Below are 22,594 nucleotides of genomic sequence, written 5' to 3' on the forward strand. Positions count from 1 at the left end.
AATTATATTATAACCATTTATTATAAAATCCAATTGTGGTTTTAACCATGTTTCCTGAATACATATTACATTAGGTTTCTCTGTTAACATATCAATATATTTCTTAAGCTCTTGGCCATTTGCAATTAGACTCCTTGCATTCCACTGTAGTATGGTCAATAACATTAAGAAGATCCAACACATGCCTGAGAAGACTGTGTCTCTTCAGTAAGGGAGTCTCTTATGGTCTCCCATTGCAGCCCTTTAACATCTAGATATTTCTCTGCAGATTTAACAATTATTTTAATCCTTTCATTTCTGCTTTTTGTCTGTGCAGAACAATTTATTATTTCTGCCATGAACATTACAAAATCATTCTTTTTCACTATCAACGTTTCCTCCTTCAATTTATTACATCCTTGACATTTCATTCCTTGATTCATTTCTTTTCTGCTAGTTTCTGATTGCTTATCCACTGTCACATTCCCTGAAACCTTCTTTGCAGCTTCTGCATAACTGATTCCCTGAACAACCTTGATTCGCTGCACTTCGGCCTGCCTCTTACTAACCTCACATCCTCTGTAAGCGGAACTGTGTTCCCCCCCACAATTACAACACTTCAGCTTTGTACCCTCCTGGCATTTACCATACTCATGTTCTCCACTACATTTTCCACATCTCTGCTTTCCCTTGCACACCACCGCTACATGCCCATATCTCTGACATTTAAAGCATCTGATTGGAGGGGGAATATACAACCTTACATCATAGCACATAAAGCCAATGTACACTTTTTCTGGAAGTTTTTCCTGATCAAAATTGATCATGACCGAAAGACTATCCTGCATATTACCATTTCTGTTCACTTTTAGACGTCTGACTTCATTTACTCTGGCATTTGTTATGTTTCTCTTCACATCATCAACTGATACATTTACCGGAATCCCTGTAATGACTCCTTTGGTAAATTTCTTGTAAATCTTGGAACATTCCACTTTCTTCCTATTTATTATGTTCATTTTGATTGCTTTCCCTTGCTGTTTCTCATCCTTACACATAATCATCAAGGCTCCATTTCTTAGTACTTTAGCACTCTTTATCTCACCAATTTCCTTATTTAGCGATTTTGTTAGTTGAATTGGATTCATACCTCCAAACGAGTCCCCTTCATCCACAAGTTTGGCAAAAATTACATACTCCTCCCTCCACTTCTCCTCCGTAGTTGATCCCCTGTCTGACTCACTTTCATCGGTTTTATTTTTCCTTTTCTTTTTCCGTTTATTATTCCTAACCGACTCCCAGCTTTCATATATCCCGCCGCTTACTTCCATCTCTCCTGGTTCATTTCCTGATCCGTCACTTCCTTCCACACGCTCCTGTCCATTCACAGTCCAGCTGTTGCCAACCACCCTGGGAATCGACATCCTCGTGCACCACATCACGTTTTCTCTTCACTGTTTTCGCGCCTATATAAGCCACCGAGGTTCTTGTTCCCACAATGCAAAGCGTAATTCAAAAATACGGAAAAACACCTGTAAAAACCATATGGAAAATTTCCTTCAATTATTAGGGTATATCATACTGTATTTTTACGCATTTTTTTTTACAGTGTACTCATACAGTGGCTAGAACAGCAGCATATGGTTTAATTGCAAATTAGGATGTCTGAGATGGTGAAAAAGAAAAATGTCAGTTTAAAATGCAGGTTCCAAGCTGAAAATGCATTTGCATTCTGTATTAATTAATGTATTCATTTTTTGTATTATTATTATTATTATTATTATTATATTATTATAAATACAATTAAAGTGCTACTACAACCTGAACAAAACATATGGGGTCTGTTTTATCATTTTCTTTTCAAATGACACAAGATGGCTTCTTGAATGTCAGTTATGCAAAACTGCTTGTAGTGGTTCTGGCAGGAAAAAAAGTTATCTAATTGCAAAATATTTGTAAACAAAATGTTTTATTACTGCTACTTAAAGAAAAGATACTAAAAGACTAGAAACTTGTGCTGAATTATTCTTTTTATTTATTTAAATTATCCATGCGAGCTTGAAATTGAAGAAACTGAAGCCAATACTATAACGGTTCTGGTGTGGGTATGATTTCACTCGCTTATTTTATTTTATTTTATTTTTCTCCATAGAACTGGATAAACCATGGAGGAAATTTGACTGGGGGTAAGTTTTTATTTAATTTTTAAATAATGTGCAGGCTATATCTGCAAATACGATTCTGGTGTGGGTATGATTTCACTTGCTTAAAGTGAGATACAAGTCAACTGAGTTCCAGGATAGAGTTGATATAAATATACTGAAGAGACAAAAATGGGATTATCAGAGTCAACCCTAGTGCAACAACCCCAATCACCACCACCACAAAATCTAGGTGAGAGATCCTTATATTTATTTTATTTTATTTTTCTACATAGAACTGGATAAACCATGGAGAAAATTTGTCTGGCGGTAAGCAATTATTTTTATTTTTTAAATAATGTGCAGGCTATATCTGCAAATACACCTAAAATCACTCGCTTTCTTTATAAGGACAACAATCATGTGCATGACTAAACATTTCAATTCTTAACGTCTTTTGTTTTAATATATCAATTTGCATGTGTCTAACATCTTCCTGTTTATTACAGAGGTGGGAGTCTAGTGTTTTCTAAATCTGGGCTTTACAGAAAATCATGTGATGTGGTAGCGTGTATCACATATGACGTTTATTTTAATAAAATATGTATTTTATTTTGTGAAAACCATTAAAATCAAATCAAATCAAATCACCTTTATTTATATACCGCCTTTAACAATACAGAATTGTGACAAGGCGGCTGTACAGTATTAAATAGGAAATAGTACATCAACAATGCAAAAGGCAACAGTAAACACTCAATTTTCAGGTAAAGGTAGTTAATCAAACAACAAAATAAAATACAATATTGTGTGAAGATAAAGTGAAGATAAAGTGTCCCCAACTAAGCAAGCCAGAGGCGACAGCGGCAAGGAACCAAAACTCCATCGGTGACAAATGGAGAAAAAAAACCTTGGGAGAAACCAGGCTCAGTCGGGGGGCCAGTTCTCCTCTGGCCAGACACAGAGGACTCACCAGGTCCCGTGGTCCTGTGCCGATAGCCGTCTGGGTGACGAGGTCTTCACTGGGGATCCGTCTCTGGGGCTCATCTAGTCGATGTGGTCTCCGATGACATTCAGTGCTGTAGAGGTCGTCTCTAGGTGCTGATCCACCGTCTGGGCTGGGTACGGACTGGATCCAGAGGACTGCAATGACCATCTGATCTGGATACAGACTGGATCTGGTGGTTAAGGTGACCTCAGCATAAGAAAGAAACAGACTAATATTAGCGTAGATGCCATTCTTCTGACGATGCACTGAGTACATCTGGTGTTATGGGAAGTGTTCCCGGTTCCGGTTGACCTAATTAGTGCAGCCTAACAATCCTTTAACGGATTTGAATAATAGAAATGTGTTAATGTGTTATGTGTAAGCAAGGTTAAAGAGATGGGTCTTTAATCTAGATTTAAACTGACAGAGTGTGTCTGCGTCCCGAACAGTGTTGGGTAGATTGTTCCAAAGTTTGGGTGCTAAATAAGAAAATGATCTGCCGCCCGCGGTTGATTTTGATATTCTAGGTATTATCAAATTGCCAGAGTTTTGAGAACGCAGCGGACGTGAGGGACTATAATGCGATAAGAGCTCGCTCAGGTACTGAGGAGCTAAACCATTCAGGGCTTTATAAGTAATTAGCAAGATTTTAAAATCTATACAATGTTTAACAGGGAGCCAGTGCAGTGTTGACAGAACCGGGCTAATATGATCATACTTTTTGGTTCTAGTAAGAACTCTAGCTGCTGCATTTTGGACCAGCTGGAGTTTGTTTATTAAGTGAGCAGAACAACCACCCAATAAAGCATTACAATAATCTAATCTTGAAGTCATAAACGCATGAATTAATGTTTCAGCATTTTAACATTGAGAGCATAGGTCGTAATTTAGATATATTTTTGAGATGGAAAAATGCAGTTTTGCAAATACTAGAGATGTGGTTTTCAAAGGAAAGATTGCCATCAAATAGCACACCTAGGTTCCTAACTGATGACGAAGAATTGACAGAGCAGCCATCAAGTATTAGACAGTGTTTTAGGTTATTACACTCTGAGGTTTTAGGTCCAATAATTAACACCTCTGTTTTTTTCAGAATTTAGCAGTAAGAAATTACTTGTCATCCAATTTTTTAACTCAACTACACAATCAGTTAGTTTATCAAATTGGTATGTTTCGCCGGGCCGCGAAGAAATATAGAGCTGAGTATCATCAGCATAACAGTGAAAGCTAACACCATATTTCCTGATTATATCACCCAAGGGTAACATGTAAAGCGTAAAAAGTTTAAAGTCCAAAACACACTAGAGGAAACCATTTTTAATGGTTTTAATGATTAACAGTTGATGGTTTGTAAAGGTGTTTGCTCACAAAAGCTGAGCATGAATTACAACAGTATAGGTTGGGGAACTGTTTCCTCAGTTCAGTGCACAGTTGTTGGAGTAACTGATGCGTTGAATGAGAAACCAATAGTAGCCTATATATAACGGTTCTGATGTGGGTATGATTTCACTTGCTTAAAGTGAGACACAAGTCAACTGTGGGGGATTTATTACAGAGGTGGGAGTGTAGTGTTTTCTAGATGTGGGTCTTGTGATGTAGTTGCGTGCGTATATACGTGTGTGTGTGTGTGTGTGTGTGGGTGGGTGTGTGTATAGATCCTAAGCATAAGCCAAACAACTGACCTGAAGCGGAGCCGCGCAGACCGATCCATGTATGACATCAGTACCATGAGAGGAGCTTACGGAGCCAGCCGTGAGCCGTCTGCTCTCAATAACACTCGCGATACTTTGATGTCATATCGATCGGCCGCATGTCCTGATTTTGCTGAGTTAGATGTGTTCCTGGGTCAACATATTTTGTTATCCAATATTTTAATCCAAAAATTTTATCTTGACCACATCCCTACACCTAAACCTAACCTTACCCATGAGTAATCCCTAAAATCAGAGGAAATGATAGATGAATGACACTGATGTACAAGCACTAAACACTGACTGTAAGCCTAAACTTCACAAAAACTATAAACTGTTTTTTCAGATCTGATTGGGTAATCACAATGTTGTTCCAGGGTCAACAAAGATGTTGATCCAGGAACATGCCGTACTTGGTAAGATCAGGTTCTGCTCGATCGGCCTGCGGCAGCGCTCCTTTCAGTCGAACACACCCAGAGTTGCCAGACCCACGCCCACTGCAGAGTCGGCTGATTCTGATGCCGCACTTCTGGCAAATCACTAGGAATCAGCAGTATGTATTACAGTGATATTCTATTCAGGACAGCCAATATGACTGTCACAAAGGATCAACCCAGTCAGAGCACAGTTTATTGAATGACGTCAGTCAGAGCCTCATAGTCGAACTGTGAAAAGACGAACTGTGAATGCTCCAGAACTAATCTTTAATTTCCACTCATTAGTGGACTTACATGAGCGAGTAAATGCCTAGAAAGTAAGTTGTTTGTTCCTGTTATGTTGTTATCGTCTCACTTGTGTTTGAACGTCGCTTTGTGGTCTTTGAGTTACGAGTTTGTCAACCGGTCATCGCGGTAACCCGCGTTAGGGCCTAATCGCCAAAGTTTGCCTGTTACAATATGCATAACTAAGCCTGAGTGCCTTCATAATATGAGAAACCCCTTTGGATGGCGATTTATATTGTTATCTGTTTATATCTGTGTGTATATTATATTATGCGCAGTTTCCTAACACATGGTAATGGCGTCTTTCATATTTAATGCCATAACTGAGATCACAATGCCACCTTGTGGACGTCTGTGTACTGCAACCACTTTAATAATGTAATCTGTATTACTGCTTGTGCGAATGTTATTTAATTAACTGTATATCTAATAATTGTTATTATTCTTTGGTATTTTCAGACCACTCATTGTTACCACTCAACCTAATCAACAGTAAACTCCTAAGTTTGATTCAACTGAGTTCTATGTGTTCTTACCAACACACCAGTGCAGATACAAATCCACCTGTTCCAGCACAAATAAAGTCCTTAGCAAATTCTCCACAACAATTTGGTCCTTCAAGCCGGATGCTGTGTCTACACTGGACTAATGATGTCTGAGGACCAGAATGCAGAGTATCAAGTTCAAGGAGCACGCCCCAGACGTACAGTTCGTCAACCAACCTACTTACAAGATTTTGAGGTGCAGTATGCTGGGCTGCCTAGAGCTAACGTCCTCCTGCCACAGTCAACACCTCAGCCACATGGGCCAGATGACGTTCAACAGTACAATGATTACAGAGACCCCCTTATGGCCCATCCACAAGCATCCAGTATTCATCATGATCAAAGAGAAGAGGCAGTTGGATCACCTGACTCTTTAGAATCATCACATTTGGCATTGGAGCCCTGGTACCTTACCACAGATCACTGGAGTGAGAGAGAGGAACCCAACCTTCGCAGGGCTGCACGCTCTTCACCTCCTGACGTCCAAAGTGCAGTGCATGATCTGGAACAAGAGAATAGACGCCTCCGTGCTGCTCAGTTATCCATGAGGGAAAAGATCACCCGACTTATGGAGATCCAGAAAAGCATGCAGGAGATGCTGATTAACCAGTCGCAAAGTCAAAAGTCAGTTCCAATAGCTGAGCCACAAGTATTACTCCCTCCAATTCCGTTGCCCAGAGTCGCAAGTAGACAGTCAGAGTCTCCTGTGCCTACACCAGCCCCTAGAGCCTTTCCAGTGCCAGCACCACGTCGCCTTTCTACACCTAGAGATCTCGATCCCTATGCAGCTACAGTGAGCTATGCACAACATGGGCCGCCTTCAGAGCATCCTTATGCAAATGCCTTTGCTTCAGATAATGTGGCTGGTCAGATTTCCTCAAGTATTGTTGACACTCGTAGAGTTACTCAGGACACAAGGCAGCCAACGACAACAAGAAGAACTTCTGTTATCACCACACCACCTCCTTTTTGCTACAGTCAGCCGCATACTACACCAGCTAACTTTCCAGGGACCCAGGCTAATACTGCAAGACAAGAGATACTTTACAGAGGTCCACAGCCAACAATTCCAGATTTTAGCCGCCGAGACCCCAGTGAATTTGCCCGTCTCAAACTTGCCTTAACTAACCTACTACCAGATGAAGCTACCGAGCTATTTAAGTACCAAGTTTTGGTAGATCACCTGAAGTTAGCTGATGCTCGCCTCATTGCTGATTCCTTTCTAAATTCATCCACACCCTACTCAGATACCCTAGCAGCCCTTACTGAACGGTTTGGTCGACCTGATCAACTTGCCTTGAGCAAAATTGCTACCATTATGGATGCATCAGATGTTCAGTCAGGTGACACTGTAGGATTTGAACGTTTTGTTCTTCAGATACAAGCTCTAGTAGGATTCCTTAAGACATTAGGAGATGAAGGAGATGAACTGCACTGTGGATCTCATGTGGCTCGACTTTTGTCCAAGCTCCCTCCAGAACAAAGAGCATCTTTCCGCAGACACATGAGTTATGAACCAGCAGTATACACTCTTCTTGACCTAGCAAAATGGCTTAAGTTCGAATCTTGGTGCCAAGATCCAGAAAGTTTTGGTGGATATAAGCCCCAGAAAGATAGAGCCCGTTCCCAAGTGGATCAACAGAAGGAGACTAAAGCCAGAACTAGGCATACGACAATTCTCCATGGCTCCAATGAACCATCTTCCTCAATTCCACCAGCATTAACCAAGAGTCCAGGTAAAAGCTTTGCCTTTTGTCCATATTGTGACAGTAAAGAACACTACCTGAGTCAATGCCCCACATTCCAGTCCCTAACCAAACCCCAAGTAATTGACTGGATTAAGACTAATAACAGATGCTGGAAATGTGGACGCACTCATAGAGCTGCACAGTGCACTCTCAAGAAACTCTGCCACCTGTGTAATGGAAAGCGCCTCCAGATTCTCCATGAGATCAACATTAAGCCAGTAAATGAAGGGACTTGTTTAGTCAGTTCAACTAGTAAACGGCTATATCTAGACCGTCCTCAGGGATTCAGCAGCGTACTCCTGAAAATGGTCAGAGTCACTCTGAAGCATAAAGGGCTGAGCCTTGATACTTACGCTGTACTTGACGATGGTTCTGAACGGACTATGCTGTTACCATTGGCAGCAAGGAAGCTGGGACTCACAGGCCAGACAGAGAACTTAACCTTGCGAACTATAAGGCAAGACATTACTAAGCTTCACAGTGCCACAGTGTCCTTTCAGATTTCAACTCCATCACAGCCAGGCAGGAGCTACAACATAACTGGAGCCTTCACCGCAGAACAACTGAGCTTGACCGAGCATACATACCCTGTTGCAGAGCTTCAACGACGCTACCGACATCTGAGAGGCTTACCTCTACAGCCTGTTCACAAAGCCTGTCCCCTGTTACTAGGGATGCACGATATTATCGGACTGATATCGGAATCGGCCGATAATGACTTCAAATGTAAATATCGGCATCGGCCCGATATGAAACATTATGCCGATATGTTTTGCCGATAAGATGAATATGTTAACTCACATGTGCTAAGGGTGTGCTAGGGATTAGATCATGTCAGCAGTGTGGCTCATTCTTGAAGCAAAGTTTTGACTGAATGAGGAGTAGATTCACTGTTTTGGATCGCTGCATTTAAACTGAGAATACACATACAGAATGATGCATAGCAATAGCACGTGCAGTGGCAGCAGCGGCTATAGGAGAAAACGCGCCGTTGTTCCATTTGGGATAATTTACTGTTGCCTGTTTCATATCCAGTCACTAGATCGCTAAATGCACATTTTAAATGGTTTTATGGTGCTCTTTGTTGTATTTTGAAACCCAATGGCTGTGTTTGCACATGACATGATCTGCATTTAAAATAAAAAGTAATTACGGCGCGCGGTCAGTGAATTCTCTTTCTTCGGCGGCGCGACGGCAAAACACACTGTTGCTCATATGAAACATTTTTCGTGAATATGACACAAGTGAGGTACAAAGCATTCTTTATAAGTTAAATAATTGGTTAGCAGGCAAATGTTAGTAGCGACCATACTTTTGGATTCATGCCGTTCGAGCCAATACATTTAAAGCCATAAGCGGCTGTGTGTCCTGTTTTCCCGGTTGGTCACGAATTGCCACAAACTTAATAATATTTATGGTTTCTTTTCACAAATCATCACCGTCTCACCCTTTAATTTCGCAGGTTTGTTTTCTTGTCATTTACTTTTAATCCATGTTGTCGGATCATTTATGCGGGTAAACTGCGTGTGGGAAATAAAAGATTTCGTGGCAATAAATTAAGAATTCGTTAATACGACTTTTTAATTCGTTCCCTTATTTTACAAATTAATAAATTAATAAAACGTAGGAACGAATTAACAAGTTGTAGGAAATAATTATGTTCGTGTCCTGCAGCCCTGTCAGAGCGAAGTGCACCATATAAAATAATTAGAAATTATAATTAAACATGACTTAGTGACTACATTTCTATTACTTTCTTTCCATGTTGAATGCCTTTGTATTGCAGGGCTCTAGACTGATCAAAACTGTCACTTTTTTTTTTTTTTTTTTTAAATGTGCAAGTTAAAATTTGACATGGTCGCACTGCTCCATACAGCGCGGGTTACAGAGTTACAAAGCCGTGGCATATTCAGGATTTCACTGATCACGCGAAGAGTAGTTTTCGTTGTGAGCGCTTCGGGTGTAGAGCCTGGTTTGTATTTGTAGTGTCAGCACGAGCCAGGCGGTGACGGCAAAAAGGACGCGACTATTCTGGAAAGATTGCGGACGGAGGATTTGGTTTTCGAGTAGGGTAAAAGACCGCTTGTTAAACCAGAGAAGGTAAACATGTTGGTATTCTTGTGCAAAAAAGGTGTACTGTTTTGCCAGTTGGTCACGAATTGCGACATAACTTAATATTTTTATTTTCCCAAATCCTCACCGTCTCACCCTTTAATTTCTTAGGTTTATTTTCTTGTCATTCACTTTTAATCCATGTTTTCGTATCTCTTACTGTGATAAATTGCGGGTGGGAAATAAAATATTTTGTGGGAATAAATTAACAATTCGTTAATACTACATATTAATTCGTTCCCTCATTTTACAAATTAATACATTAATAAATCATAGGAACGAATTAAGAAATTGTAGCAATGAATTATGTCCTGTTCATGTCCCGCAAAGCACCCTCACAGTCACCCAGTTTAGTTCTACTTTTCTGTTTTCGTTTTGAAATGTTGTATTCAGATTGCAAAATCGAAAGTGAAAGCATCCGAAGTTCGGCTTATAACATAGCAAAAGTGAACTTAATTTACAAAATTCAGATCATAAATAATGCTAGTCTACTGATGAAAAAGAAGGGATTGAATGTAAACCACTCATTACTATTTATTTAATCCTAACAAATAAGTTATTGTTAAAAACTAACTTTCCAAATAAAATGATATATATCGGTATCGGTATCGGCCAAAATGAGATGAAAAAATATCGGCATATCGGATATCGGCAAAAATCCAATATCGTGCATCTCTACCTGTTACTGATCGGAGGTGATCATCCTCACCTTATCACTCCGATTGAACCTGTTCGACTTGGTCCACCTGGGGGTCCAGCAGCAGTTAGGACAAGACTGGGTTGGTCTCTACAAGGCCCAGCAACAGTCTTCGGAGATCATGTCAACTCCCACTAATGCCTGCACGTTGTGGTCAATCCCTCAATGACGGAGTTGTTCCGGAATGTTGAGAGACTCTGGCAAGCAGACGTGATTCCAAACACATCAGAGAAATCTGTCACTTGGTCTAAGCAAGACCAAGAAGCCCTTGACCTACTCCAAGTAAAGACTGTCAGAGTAGTGATCAATGGTGTAAACCGATATGCCACTCCTCTCTTGCGTAAGAAAGATATGCCCATTCTTCAAGCTCCAATGGAGGCAGTGCTTTCGAACCTTAGGAACACAGAGAAACGCCTGGAGAAAGATTCCATAAAAGCAGCTGCCTACCAACAGGAAATGATGAAACTAGAGACCTCGGGCTATGTCGTCAAACTCCTACCTGAAGCAGTTAATTCACAGAGTGAGTCGTGGTTCATCCCTCACCACATCGTGCAGCATAATGGCAAGAACCGAGTGGTTTTTAACTGTTCGTTTGAATTTGAAGGCCATAACCTGAACAACTATTTGCTGCCAGGACCAGCTTTGGGACCATCCCTGCTAGGTGAACTCCTACGCTTTCGTGAACACCCAATTGTAATAAGCGGCGACATTAAAGGGATGTTCCATCAGGTTCGTCTCCTGCCAGATGATCGCCATCTCCTCCGCTTTATATGGCGAGACTTGGACAGATCTCGACAACCTTACATCTATGAATAGCAAGTGCTACCTTTCGGCACTACATGTAGTCCTTGTTGTGCCATTTATGCTGTCCAATGACATGTTATGGACCACAGCACACCTGCTGATAACATCAGAACCACTGTAGAAAGGAATTTTTACGTGGACAACTGCTTGAAGAGCCTTGCATCTCCTGAAGAGGCAAGGCATCTTGTAGACGAACTCTGCACACTCTTTGCCAGTGGTGGTTTTGAACTTCGCCAGTGGGCAAGTAACGACCCAAATGTGGTAGATCACCTACCGACAGAAGCAAGATCCACTAGTATGGAACTTACTCCCCAGATTCAGCTACATTTAGCTAAACAGAAAATTTCATTCCACTTCAACCCACCTGGAGCCTCACACTTTGGAGGTGCGTGGGAAAGAGAAATCAAGTCAGTCAAGACTGCCCTTCGTGTCGCAGTCAGCTCCCAAGTCGTAACGGAGGAAGTACTCCAAACAGTGCTCATCGAAGTGGAGGGAATGCTTAACAGCAAGCCCCTTGGTTACATTTCCAGTAACGTAGCTGACCTCGACCCTGTTACCCCAAATTATCTGCTCATGGGGCGGCCAGATAGCTCACTACCCTTTGTAGTTTATCCTGCTACAGAACTTATGGGCAGATGGAGATGGAGGCAGAGTCAAGTTCTAGCCGATCAGTTCTGGCTAAGTTTCATCCGTCACTACCTGCCTACACTACAAACCCGCAACAAGTGGCACAAAGACACCAGTGACCTTTCTACTGGAACCATTGTAATGCTCATCGATCCACAACTACCACGAGCACTATGGTTAGTAGGCAAAGTTGCAAAGACGTTCCCAGGTTCTGATGGCCATATCAGAGCCACAGAGATTCAGGTTAAGGACAAGACCTACATCCGGCTTCCTGCATTCACAGATCAAGATGAGAATTAGTCTCCTCAGACTGACTAGTTTAGCGGCAATGTCACAAAGGATCAACCCAGTCAGAGCACAGTTTATTGAATGACGTCAGTCAGAGCCTCATAATCGAACTGTGAAGAGACGATCTGTGAATGCTCCAGAACTAATCTTTAATTTCCATTCATTAGTGGACTTACATGAGCGAGTAAATGCCTAGAAAGTAAGTTGTTTGTTCCTGTTATGTTGTTATCATCTCACTTGTGTTTGAACGTTGCTTTGTGGTCTTTGAGTTACGAGTTAGTCAACCGGTCATCGCGGTAACCCGCGTTAGGGCCTAATCGCCAAAGTTTGCCTGTTACAATATGCATAACTAAGCCTGAGTGCCTTCATAATATGAGAAACCCCTTTGGATGGCGATTTATATTGTTATCTGTTTATATCTGTGTGTATATTATATTATGCGCAGTTTCCTAACACATGGTAATGGCGTCTTTCATATTTCATATTTAATGCCATAACTGAGATCACAATGCCACCTTGTGTACTGCAACCACTTTAATAATGTAATCTGTATTACTGCTTGTGCGAATGTTATTTGATTAACTGTATATCTAATAATTGTTATTATTCTTTGGTATTTTCAGACCACTCATTGTTACCACTCAACCTAATCAACAGTAAACTCCTAAGTTTGATTCAACTGAGTTCTATGTGTTCTTACCAACACACCAGTGCGGATACAAATCCACCTGTTCCAGCACAAATACAGTCCTTAGCAAATTCTCCACAACAATGACTCAATTGTGCCACATATAACAAAGCCTATGTGTTTTGTTTTAACAGACAGAAAGAAGACCTGAAGGAAAAGCTGGAAAACTTCTCTCCGAGTCATCCAGATGTAAAAGACATCAAGATCCTGATAGCTGGACAAACTGGAGCAGGAAAATCCTGCTTCATTAACTCTATCGAAATCGCCTTTTAAGGACAGATCTCATCTAGAGCGCTAGTTAATGCAGCTGCTGGTTAGTCATACTTTCACTCAAAACATAGGTATTTGCCACTTGCATATAGTCTTTTTTCTAAAAGATCCAGAAATGTCCAGTTGACCCACACTTACGAGGATTTCTTCTAAACTGTTCACAAATATATTTGGTCTTGATTTGTAGCTCAAAGGATTCACCATTAGAAGTGGGAAAAAAAGGTTGCCCTTCATCTTCAAAGATGTCATGGGCTTGGAATCTGATGCAGTGGCTGGGTCACAAACAGAAGACATCATTAATGTTGTGTTTGACCACGTGAAGGATGGCTATAAAGTAATAAACCACTACATTAATTGAGCAAATGTCAGTTTTGTATGTGCACTCTTAAAAATAAAGGTGCTTCATGAACCTTTTTGTTTAAATGGTGCCATAAAGAACCTTTAACATGACCCCGAACTCTCAAAGACAGGTCAATCTGCCTGGTTCATGTCATAGATGCAAATATTGTCCAATATACAGATGATCGACTTATTGACAAGCTGAAGATCATGTGCCAGAGAATCTGTGCTAAGGGTAAAACTGACCCCTGAATGTTTATAATTTTCAATCATGAGTTCACATACATTACATTTGAGAAGGGAGTCTATGTAATGATAGTGGGCTGGGTTTGTGTGACATGTTTTGACTTTTGTGTAAGTGGACAAGACCAAATACAAGTTGCAATTTACAAAAGGACATGTTGCAACTTTCAACTTTGCAGCTTGATTATTTACATGGCCCAGACAGTATATGTGGATCAGTTTTGTAGTCTAGGCATATATACCTTTCAACAAACGCTGCAACAAATTTCATTGAGGAAAATATTTAACCTTTACATTTTCACTGCATTTCCTGTAGGGATTCCTCAAGTGGTTGTCATGACCAAAGGGGATGAAGCATGTCCACTGGTAAAAAAAGATCTGAGGAAGATACACTAGCAAGAAGATCAAGGAGAAGGTGTGTGATGTCATCTAAAATATATATATATGTAACACTTGCTGTGACTCCATAGAGCCCATGGTGATCTGGGGCCAGTTGCATAAACTTAGCCTCTATGTTAAGACAGTGTCTTAAGAACTAGTTTGACCAACTAGCGGTTAGCCAAAGGGTAATCAGTCTTATTTTTTGCATTCAGCTTAGACTAATCTACATTTTTATGTAACTGAATTTAAATAATGATGACCAGTTTTAAAGAAAAAATTAGCTGACTTACTTTTAAGACTAGTCTTAACCTTTTATGCAACTGGCCCCTGATTTTGTCTAACAGCCATGTCAGTTTTCTATTTTTCTCACATTCTGTCCCTGTCCAGATGGAGTTGTGCAGTGCTAAAGTGGGTGTGCCACTGACAAACATCTTCCCACTGAAGAACTACCATGATGAGATTGACAAAGAGAATGACATTGATGTGCTGATACTGAAGGCACTTGGGCAGATTGTTCAGGTTGCTGAAGACAGATTGGAGGATAGTGAAAGCTACTGACAAAAATCACATACAGTATATACAGTAATTACTGTATTTCCCAGTCTAGCTTTCTAATCAATATTGTTGGCAACTTTAAAAAATGGCTAATGTTCCTCTAATGTAAGATGCTTTGGATAAAAGCATCCTGCTAAATGCATAAATGTAAACCTAAATCCAGGATTCAGCATTTAGCTATGAGGATCTTAGTCTTTGGCTTTAACCAGCATGCATCTTCACTGTTGCAAAATGAATCTTTGAATGTGGCTCTCCAGTGGCAACTGTGATTTCTCAAGTATATATGGCACAGAATTAAACAATAATGCTCATACAGTGGCTAGAACAGCAGCATATGGGTCAACTGCAAATTAGGATGTCTGAGATGGTAAAAAAAGAAAAAGTTCTGATTAAAATGCAGGTCCCAAGCTGAAAATGCATTTGCATTCACTGTATAAATTAATGTTTTCATGTTTTGTATTATTATTATTATTATACATACCATTAATCATTAAAACCATTAAAAATGGTTTCCTCTAGTGTGTTTTGGACTTTAATGGTTTTGACAAAATAAAATACATATTTCATTAAAAGACATAAACGTCACGTGATACACGCTACCACATCACATAATTTTCTGTAAAGCCCAGATTTAGAAAACACTAGACTCCCACCTCTGTAATAAACAGGAAGATGTTAGACACATGCGAATTGATATATTAAAACAAAAGACGTTAAGAAATGAAACGTTGTTTAGTTATGCATGATTGTTGTTCTTATTAAGAAAACAAGTGATTTTAGCGTGTATTTGCAGATATAGCCTGCACATTATTTAAAAAATAAAAATAATTACTTAAACCCAGACAAATTTTATCCATGGTTTATCCAGTTCTATGTAGGAAAACAAATAAATAAATAAAATAAGCAAGTGAAATCATACCCACACCAGAACCGTTATAGTATTGGCTTCAGTTTCTTCAGTTTCAAGCTCGCATGGATAATTTAAATAAATAAAAAGAATAATTCAGCACAAGTTTCTAGTCTTTTAGTATCTTTTCTTTAAGTAGCAGTAATAAAACATTTTGTTTACAAATATTTTGCAATTAGATAACTTTTTTTTCCTGCCAGAACCGCTACAAGCAGTTTTGCATAACTGACATTCAAGAAGCCATCTTGTGTCATTTGAAAAGAAAATGATAAAACAGACCCCATATGTTTTGTTCAGGTTATAGTAGCACTTTAATTGTATTTCACATGTTCACCCTTACATCTAATCTGGTTGAGTAAACAGTAAGCATATTTTGGCGCGCTGTCCTGGGGGAGGGCTCTGAGTCCGGAATATGGCCCGAACCCAGAGAACTCTCCCCATCCCAAGTGTAGGATGAGGATAGATTAAGAGTGAGGAGTTGGGGTGGAGGGGGGATGCCGAAAAACAGTCGAATGACGGAGGTAAGACGGCTGTGTGCATATATATGACTTGTGCTAGTTTGGATGATTAGCTAGATGAGTTGCACCTGTGCCGAACTAGTTGATTATCTGATCGTGCTCCTCCCAAATTTTGTTATCAAACATCATTTTTAATAATAATAATAATAATAATAATACAAAAAATGAATACATTAATTAATACAGAATACAAATGCATTTTCAGCTTGGAACCTGCATTTTAAACAGACATTTTTCTTTTTCCACCATCTCAGACTAGCAATTAAACCATATGCTGCTGTTCTAGCCACTGTATGAGTATTACTGTGTTAGTCTGTGCCATATATACTTGAGAAATGGAGGGTCATTCAAAGACTCATTTTACAAGAGTGAAGATGCATGCTGGTCAAAACCAAAGACCCTCACAGCTAAATTCTGAATCCTGAATTTAAGTTTACATATATGCATTTAGCAGCATGCTTTTATCCAAAGCATCTTACATTAGAGAAACATTTGTCACACAGCCAACAATAATCATACTGAGCAAAGTCAGATTGATTAGAAAGCTGGACTGGGAAATACAGTAATTAATATATATATATATATATATATATTTATATATATATATGTGTGTGTGTGTGATTTTTGTCAGTAGCTTTCACTAGTCTTCAATCTATCATCAGCAAGATGAACAATCTGTTCAACTGCCTTCAGGATCAGAACATCCACGTCATCATTTGTGTCAATCTCATAATGGTAGTTCTTCACTGGGAAGATGTTTGTCAATGGCACCCCCACTTTAGCACTGCACAACTCCATCTGGACAGGAATAGGATGTGACAAAATTAGAACATCAGAAAATTAGACATGGCTATTAGACAAAGTCAGATCAACATGGGCTGTATGAAGTTACAGCAAGTGTCACATTATTTGTCTTTGCATTATATCACATACCTTCTCCTTGATCTTCTTGCTACTGTAGATTTTCCTCAGATCTTTTCCGACCAGCGGACATGCTTCATCCACTTTGGTCATGACAACCACTTGAGGAATCCCTACAGGAAATGTAAAAGTTAAATATTCTTCTCAACAAAACTGAGCAAATTTGTTGTAGCATTTGTTGAAAGGTATATGCCAAGGTTCCATAACTGATCCACATATACTGTCTGGGCAATGTAAATAATCAAGCTGCAAAGTTGAGAGTTGCAAAAAAAAAATCATTTGTTGCAAAAGTGCAGCTTGTATTTGATGTTGTCCACTTACAAAATGTGGAAAAAAAAAAAAAAAAATCACACAAACCCAACCCACTATATATACCGACTCCCTTTTCAAATGTAATGTATGTGAGCTCATGAATGAAAATAATAAACATTCAGGGGTCAGTTTTACCCTTATCACTGATTCTCTGACGGATGATTGTCAGCTTGTCAATAAGTTGATTATCCATTTTTTCGACTGTTTTTGCATCTATGACATAAACCAGGCAGAAAGACTGGTCTGAGAGTTCAGGGTCACAGGTGTAATGTTGATCCGTATGAGCGAGTGCCTGCTCCTGGTTGAACTAAGATTGGAAATTCAGCAAAAGATGTTAAACATCAGACATATTGCACACATACAAAACAATTTGCTCATTGATGTTGTGGTTTATTACTTTATAGCCATCCTCACGTGGCCAAATACAGCATTGATGATATCTTCTGTTTGCAACCCTTCCAATACTTTAGGTTGCAAGCCCATGACGTCCTTGAAGACAAAGGGCATTTTTTTTTCCCCCACTTCTGATGGTGAATTGTTTGAGCTACAAATCAAGACCAAATATATTTGTAAACGATATTGAAGAAATCCTCATATCATTGGCCAAAATGCTTACAGCACTCAAGCGTGGGTCAACTGGACATTTCTGGGTCTTTTAGAAAAAGACTAATGCTATATGAGGCAAATACCTACGGTTTTAGTGAAACTATGACAGTAACCGTCAGCTGAATTAACTAGTGCTCTGGAGGAGATCCGTGCTTGAAAGGCGCTTTCAATAGAGTTAATGAAGCTGGATTTTCCTGCTTCAATTTGTCCAACTACCAGGATTTTGATGTCCTTTACATCTGGATGACTCGTAGAGAAGTTTTCCAGCTTTTCTTTCAGGTCTTTTTTCTGTCTATTAAAACAAAACACAGATGCTTTGTTATATGTGGCACAATTGAGTTGTGTTGGCTATGTCTTGAATAGAACATCACCATACTATGCTTACTTTAATGAAATGATATAACAATTTCCTTTAAGAAGTGACAACAAAATTCTCCACTTCATTTTAGGTCATTAGACCTTATTTAGATCTTACTTGTTTAAATGCTAATATTCCATAATCATTATAGTCATAGGTCTTATATAGGCATATGCAAATTTTGGAACTGCATTACAGTAAAAATCTACACTTCTGTAAGTTGAAAAAAAAAGCTTAACATTTATTTAGGCAGACCGATTCTGTGTATGCTACTGTGTGCTTTAATATTTTACATAAGAAACATAATTAGCTGTTTTTTACACTTTTTTACACCTACACTGTGCACACACCATGACAATCAGTGTAATTCACTGAAACGTACAATAATCCGACAACAAAAAATGAATAACGGTAAGGCTTACCTTCGTGTCGCATTTTAACTTAAGACAGAACTAGACTTTTTCGTTATGTGCATATTGTACAACATAATACATAACTTTGCATCAAAAGTATTTAAGTCCAGCAGCTTTTAAGAATATACCAGTCTGGACAGTTTAAAAGATGTCCTGATGCAGGACAGGATCGTATAGTCCCATATTCAGTTTCGATTTTTATTAAATTATTTAACTGTGCTCTGATTTTAGAGTTACAATAATATTAGAGCCTTCCTGTCATCACCATCCTTAGGAGTAATTCACATTTTGAGAGATCAATTTAGGTGATTCTGCCATTGAGATCACTTGAATATACAGCTATACATTCAAAATCTGATCCCTTATCGTGTTAAAAACTGTCACTCATGATGAATCATCAATTCTGTCTGCTGATCCCTATAGTGATTGGCTAAAAGTGCGGCAGGCGATGTTCATCAGCATCAGCAAACTCTGCAGTGCGCGTGTGTGTTTAGTAACATAATCATGGCGATTGGATGCAGTACATGCACACTTAGGTTTTGTTTGTTAAATAATTAGCCTATATAATTTAGATGTTTAAAAATCACCAAACTGACCCCAAACCAGCCCAAATTTAATTTGGTTTAGCCCAAACCATTTGTTACCCTCACAATCAAAAAAGATTTGAAAGTGTATAAATATTCACACAGTGGACCTAACACCATTCCTGCCCTAACCTACCTACTTCTCAACAACATAAAACACTGAAGTATAAATATTTATTTACTGGTATTTATTAATACTACAATATGTAGGCTAATTTCATCATGGCGATAATTCCATGCCCATCACATCTGTGTATAACGATAAAAACGCTAAAGGGGTACCCTGGAGTGCATCCTGACTAAGCGTCAAGAAGACACGCCCGAAATGATAAATTAAAACAAAAGACGTTGTGGGATAAGAACAGACCTTGTTCATTCATGCACATGATTGTTGTCCTTATTAAGAAAACAAATAATTTTAGCTTGTATTTGCAGATGTAGCCTGCACATAATAATAATAATATATATTATTTGTGTATATATATATATATATATATATATATATATATATAATTTTTTTTTTTTTTTTTTTTTTTTTTTTTGGAAGAAGAAGAAGTAGAAGGACCCTCTTGCCTGGATTTGGTGGTGGTGGTGATCGTCTCTGAGAGAATATGCACCGTTAATGCAGCGTCAAATGCCGAAGCCTCTGTCAGTTTTTACTTTGACTTTCTGTAAATAGTGAATTGGCTTAAAATTTACACGTTGCTTGTGTGACATTTGTTGATTTGCTATTGGCTTCAGCCATCTTGACATTATTGCCATAAAAGGATTTTGACCTGACATAAAGTTATGTTATTTTTCCTTTCCTCTCCATTCTGGTCAAAATACAAATTTCATATTTTGTTTGTTTCAACTTAAAGAACTATAGATTTTCACCAGTTGCAAAAATTTGCATATTTGCTTACAAACAACACTCAGCTAAGTGTTGCTAGCATGGTTTAGCATTTTCTGGCATGCTTGGCTCTCAATGTTATATTTAATATGATGCTGGGAGTGCATTATAGCGTAAATGCCATTTCCTCTTGCCAGCAGGTGGCGCTATGACTGTAACTGAATTGGCATGTAGATAGTAATTACATTTATATAGCACTTTTCTAAACACTAAACACTCAAAGTGCTTGACATTGTGATGTTTTCATGCATGGTGAAACATCAAACTTTCACAGAAAGTCAGGCCATCACGGACATGCCCTTCATAGGAAAAAAAAAAAAAAAGGCACTGCATCTGAAATCGAGTAGTGCTTCCCTACTATATAGTCTTTAAAAAACAGTGTGTCAAAAGAGTAGTATGTCTGAATTCATAGTATTCCAGACACAGTAGGTGAAAAGCAACTGAAATCAAGCCCACAACCATTTTATATATCAATTTACTTTCAGTTTTGCACTCCATATTTGTCACATACCCACACACACAATGACACCCCCATCCAGCAACAAGATCTCTTCATAACAAATCTGTAAACTCGGGCTGCATTTCCCGGAAAAAGGCTAAATTTAGGTGAAGGCTAAATTTAACTTCACTTAAAATATTCATTCCGCCTTTAAGAAAAGGTGTTCACACAGTAGCCTACTATAGAACCATTTGTGGATGGGGGATTCCTGATCCGTGTGGGTGTGTGACAAATAAGCGGGCAAATCTGAAAGTAAACTGATGCATAAAATGGTGATTGTGCAGGCTTGATTTCAGTTGCTTTGAGTGAGATTCAAGTCAACAGTGTTTCAGAAATAAGCTAATATAAATATATAGGAGAAAAAACGAAATGGGATTATTATTGTCAAAACAAGAGGAAATTCTACAGAAGCAGTGTAAGCAACTACAACCAAATCCAGGTGAGAGATTCCTTCTTCCATATGATTTTTATTTTTATTAATATATTTATTAATTTATTTTGCTAACCCTTTATTTTAAAGTCCAGTTCTCACTGTTAACTAGTTGCTTATTAGCATGCATATAACTAGCATATTGCCTCTTTACAAATACTTATTAGGCACATATTAATGCCTTGTTCTGCATGACCATATTCTAAATGCCTTAACCCATCCCAATATCTAAACTTAACAACTACCTAACTAACTATTAATAAGCAGCAAATTAGGTGTTTATTTAGGGAAAATTTCTATTTAGTAGTGAATGTGTCCCCTATTCTGAAGTGTTACCTTTTTTTCTTATTGTTAAACTTAATTGCTATGACTGAAAATAAAATGACCTATGTTTTTTTTTTTTTTTGTTTTTGTTTTTGTTTTTTCCATCAGAACTGGATAAACCATGGAGGAATTTTTCCTGGGGGTACGTTACATGTACATTAGCCATGGATTGTTCAGAATATTGATCTGTGTTTGCACAGATACTGTATAAGCTAAGAATTGTACTTCCTTGCGAAACATATATCTCTCGATACAATATCTCATATATCTCACTATACAATTTTTCAACTAATTATTTGTTTCTTTAATAAGGACCAGAATTTGTTAAATAATAGTTGGATGGTGTCTAAATATTAATAAATATTTTAAAATATATTGTCTAAGCATATAGTGAGCAATGCTTACCCAGTGCGTGCATAGAATACTTCAGCCATCTAATGGCCATTATTGTCATAACATGATTTTGACCTGGCATTGTTTTTTTTTTTTTTTTCCTTTTTCACCAAATAAAGCAATCTGGCCCAAATATATGCTAGATTCTCACATTTTCTTTGTTTCAGCTTATAGACTGTGGTGTACTTTTGTGGTGAAATTCCAAAAATGTGCATATTTGCTTATACATAAACATTGAGAAATGTACACAAATCAGGATTAAATTATCTAAAACTTATCTTTTTTGTTATTTTTAAAGGGATATTACTGTTAAATAATTTCAACAAAAAATGTGAGTGTTGTGTAGTAATATGCCTTTCAAGGATCACCTGTAGAGTGCTAGTTAATGCAGCTGAGGGTAACAGTCATACTTTTGAGTGCTTATTGTATGAGGATTTCTTCAAAACTGTTTGCAAATGTATTTTGTCTTGATTTGTAGCTTAAAGGATTCCCCATCAGAAGTGGGGGGAAAAACTGCCCTTCATCTTCAAGGACATCATGGGCTTGGAACCTGATGCAGTGGCTAGGTCACAAACGACATCATCAACCCTGTGTTTGGACATTGGTCAAGGATGGCTAT

At 38.5% G+C, this 22,594-nt stretch overlaps 1 protein-coding gene and 1 pseudogene across 1 annotated transcript; one reads left to right on the forward strand and one right to left on the reverse strand.

The window, feature by feature from the left end:
- Nucleotides 1-12,530: 12,530 nt before the first annotated feature.
- Nucleotides 12,531-14,821, forward strand: LOC127166625 (uncharacterized; annotated as a pseudogene).
- Nucleotides 14,822-16,870: 2,049 nt separating this feature from the next.
- Nucleotides 16,871-18,526, reverse strand: LOC127166635 (interferon-induced protein 44-like). Its single transcript, XM_051112066.1, has 6 exons — nt 18,522-18,526; nt 18,166-18,374; nt 17,875-18,000; nt 17,612-17,785; nt 17,177-17,277; nt 16,871-17,041 (listed from the first exon to the last, which is right to left on the reverse strand). Exons 1-6 carry the CDS (start codon nt 18,524-18,526, stop codon nt 16,871-16,873), a joined length of 786 nt encoding a protein of 261 aa, XP_050968023.1.
- Between the last annotated feature and the right edge of the window lie 4,068 nt (nt 18,527-22,594).

Source organism: Labeo rohita, chromosome 1, assembly GCF_022985175.1.
Source record: "Labeo rohita strain BAU-BD-2019 chromosome 1, IGBB_LRoh.1.0, whole genome shotgun sequence".
Lineage (NCBI taxonomy): Eukaryota > Metazoa > Chordata > Actinopteri > Cypriniformes > Cyprinidae > Labeo > Labeo rohita.

Bases quoted from the DNA above. Each gene is read 5' to 3' on its own strand.
- LOC127166635 (XM_051112066.1), bottom strand. The intron at 18,001-18,165 runs GTATTTGCCTCA...ATTCACCATCAG, and splicing joins TAGTTTCACTAAAACCGTAG to AAGTGGGGGAAAAAAAAATG. The intron at 17,042-17,176 runs GTATGTGATATA...ATTCCTGTCCAG, and splicing joins GCAAGAAGATCAAGGAGAAG to ATGGAGTTGTGCAGTGCTAA.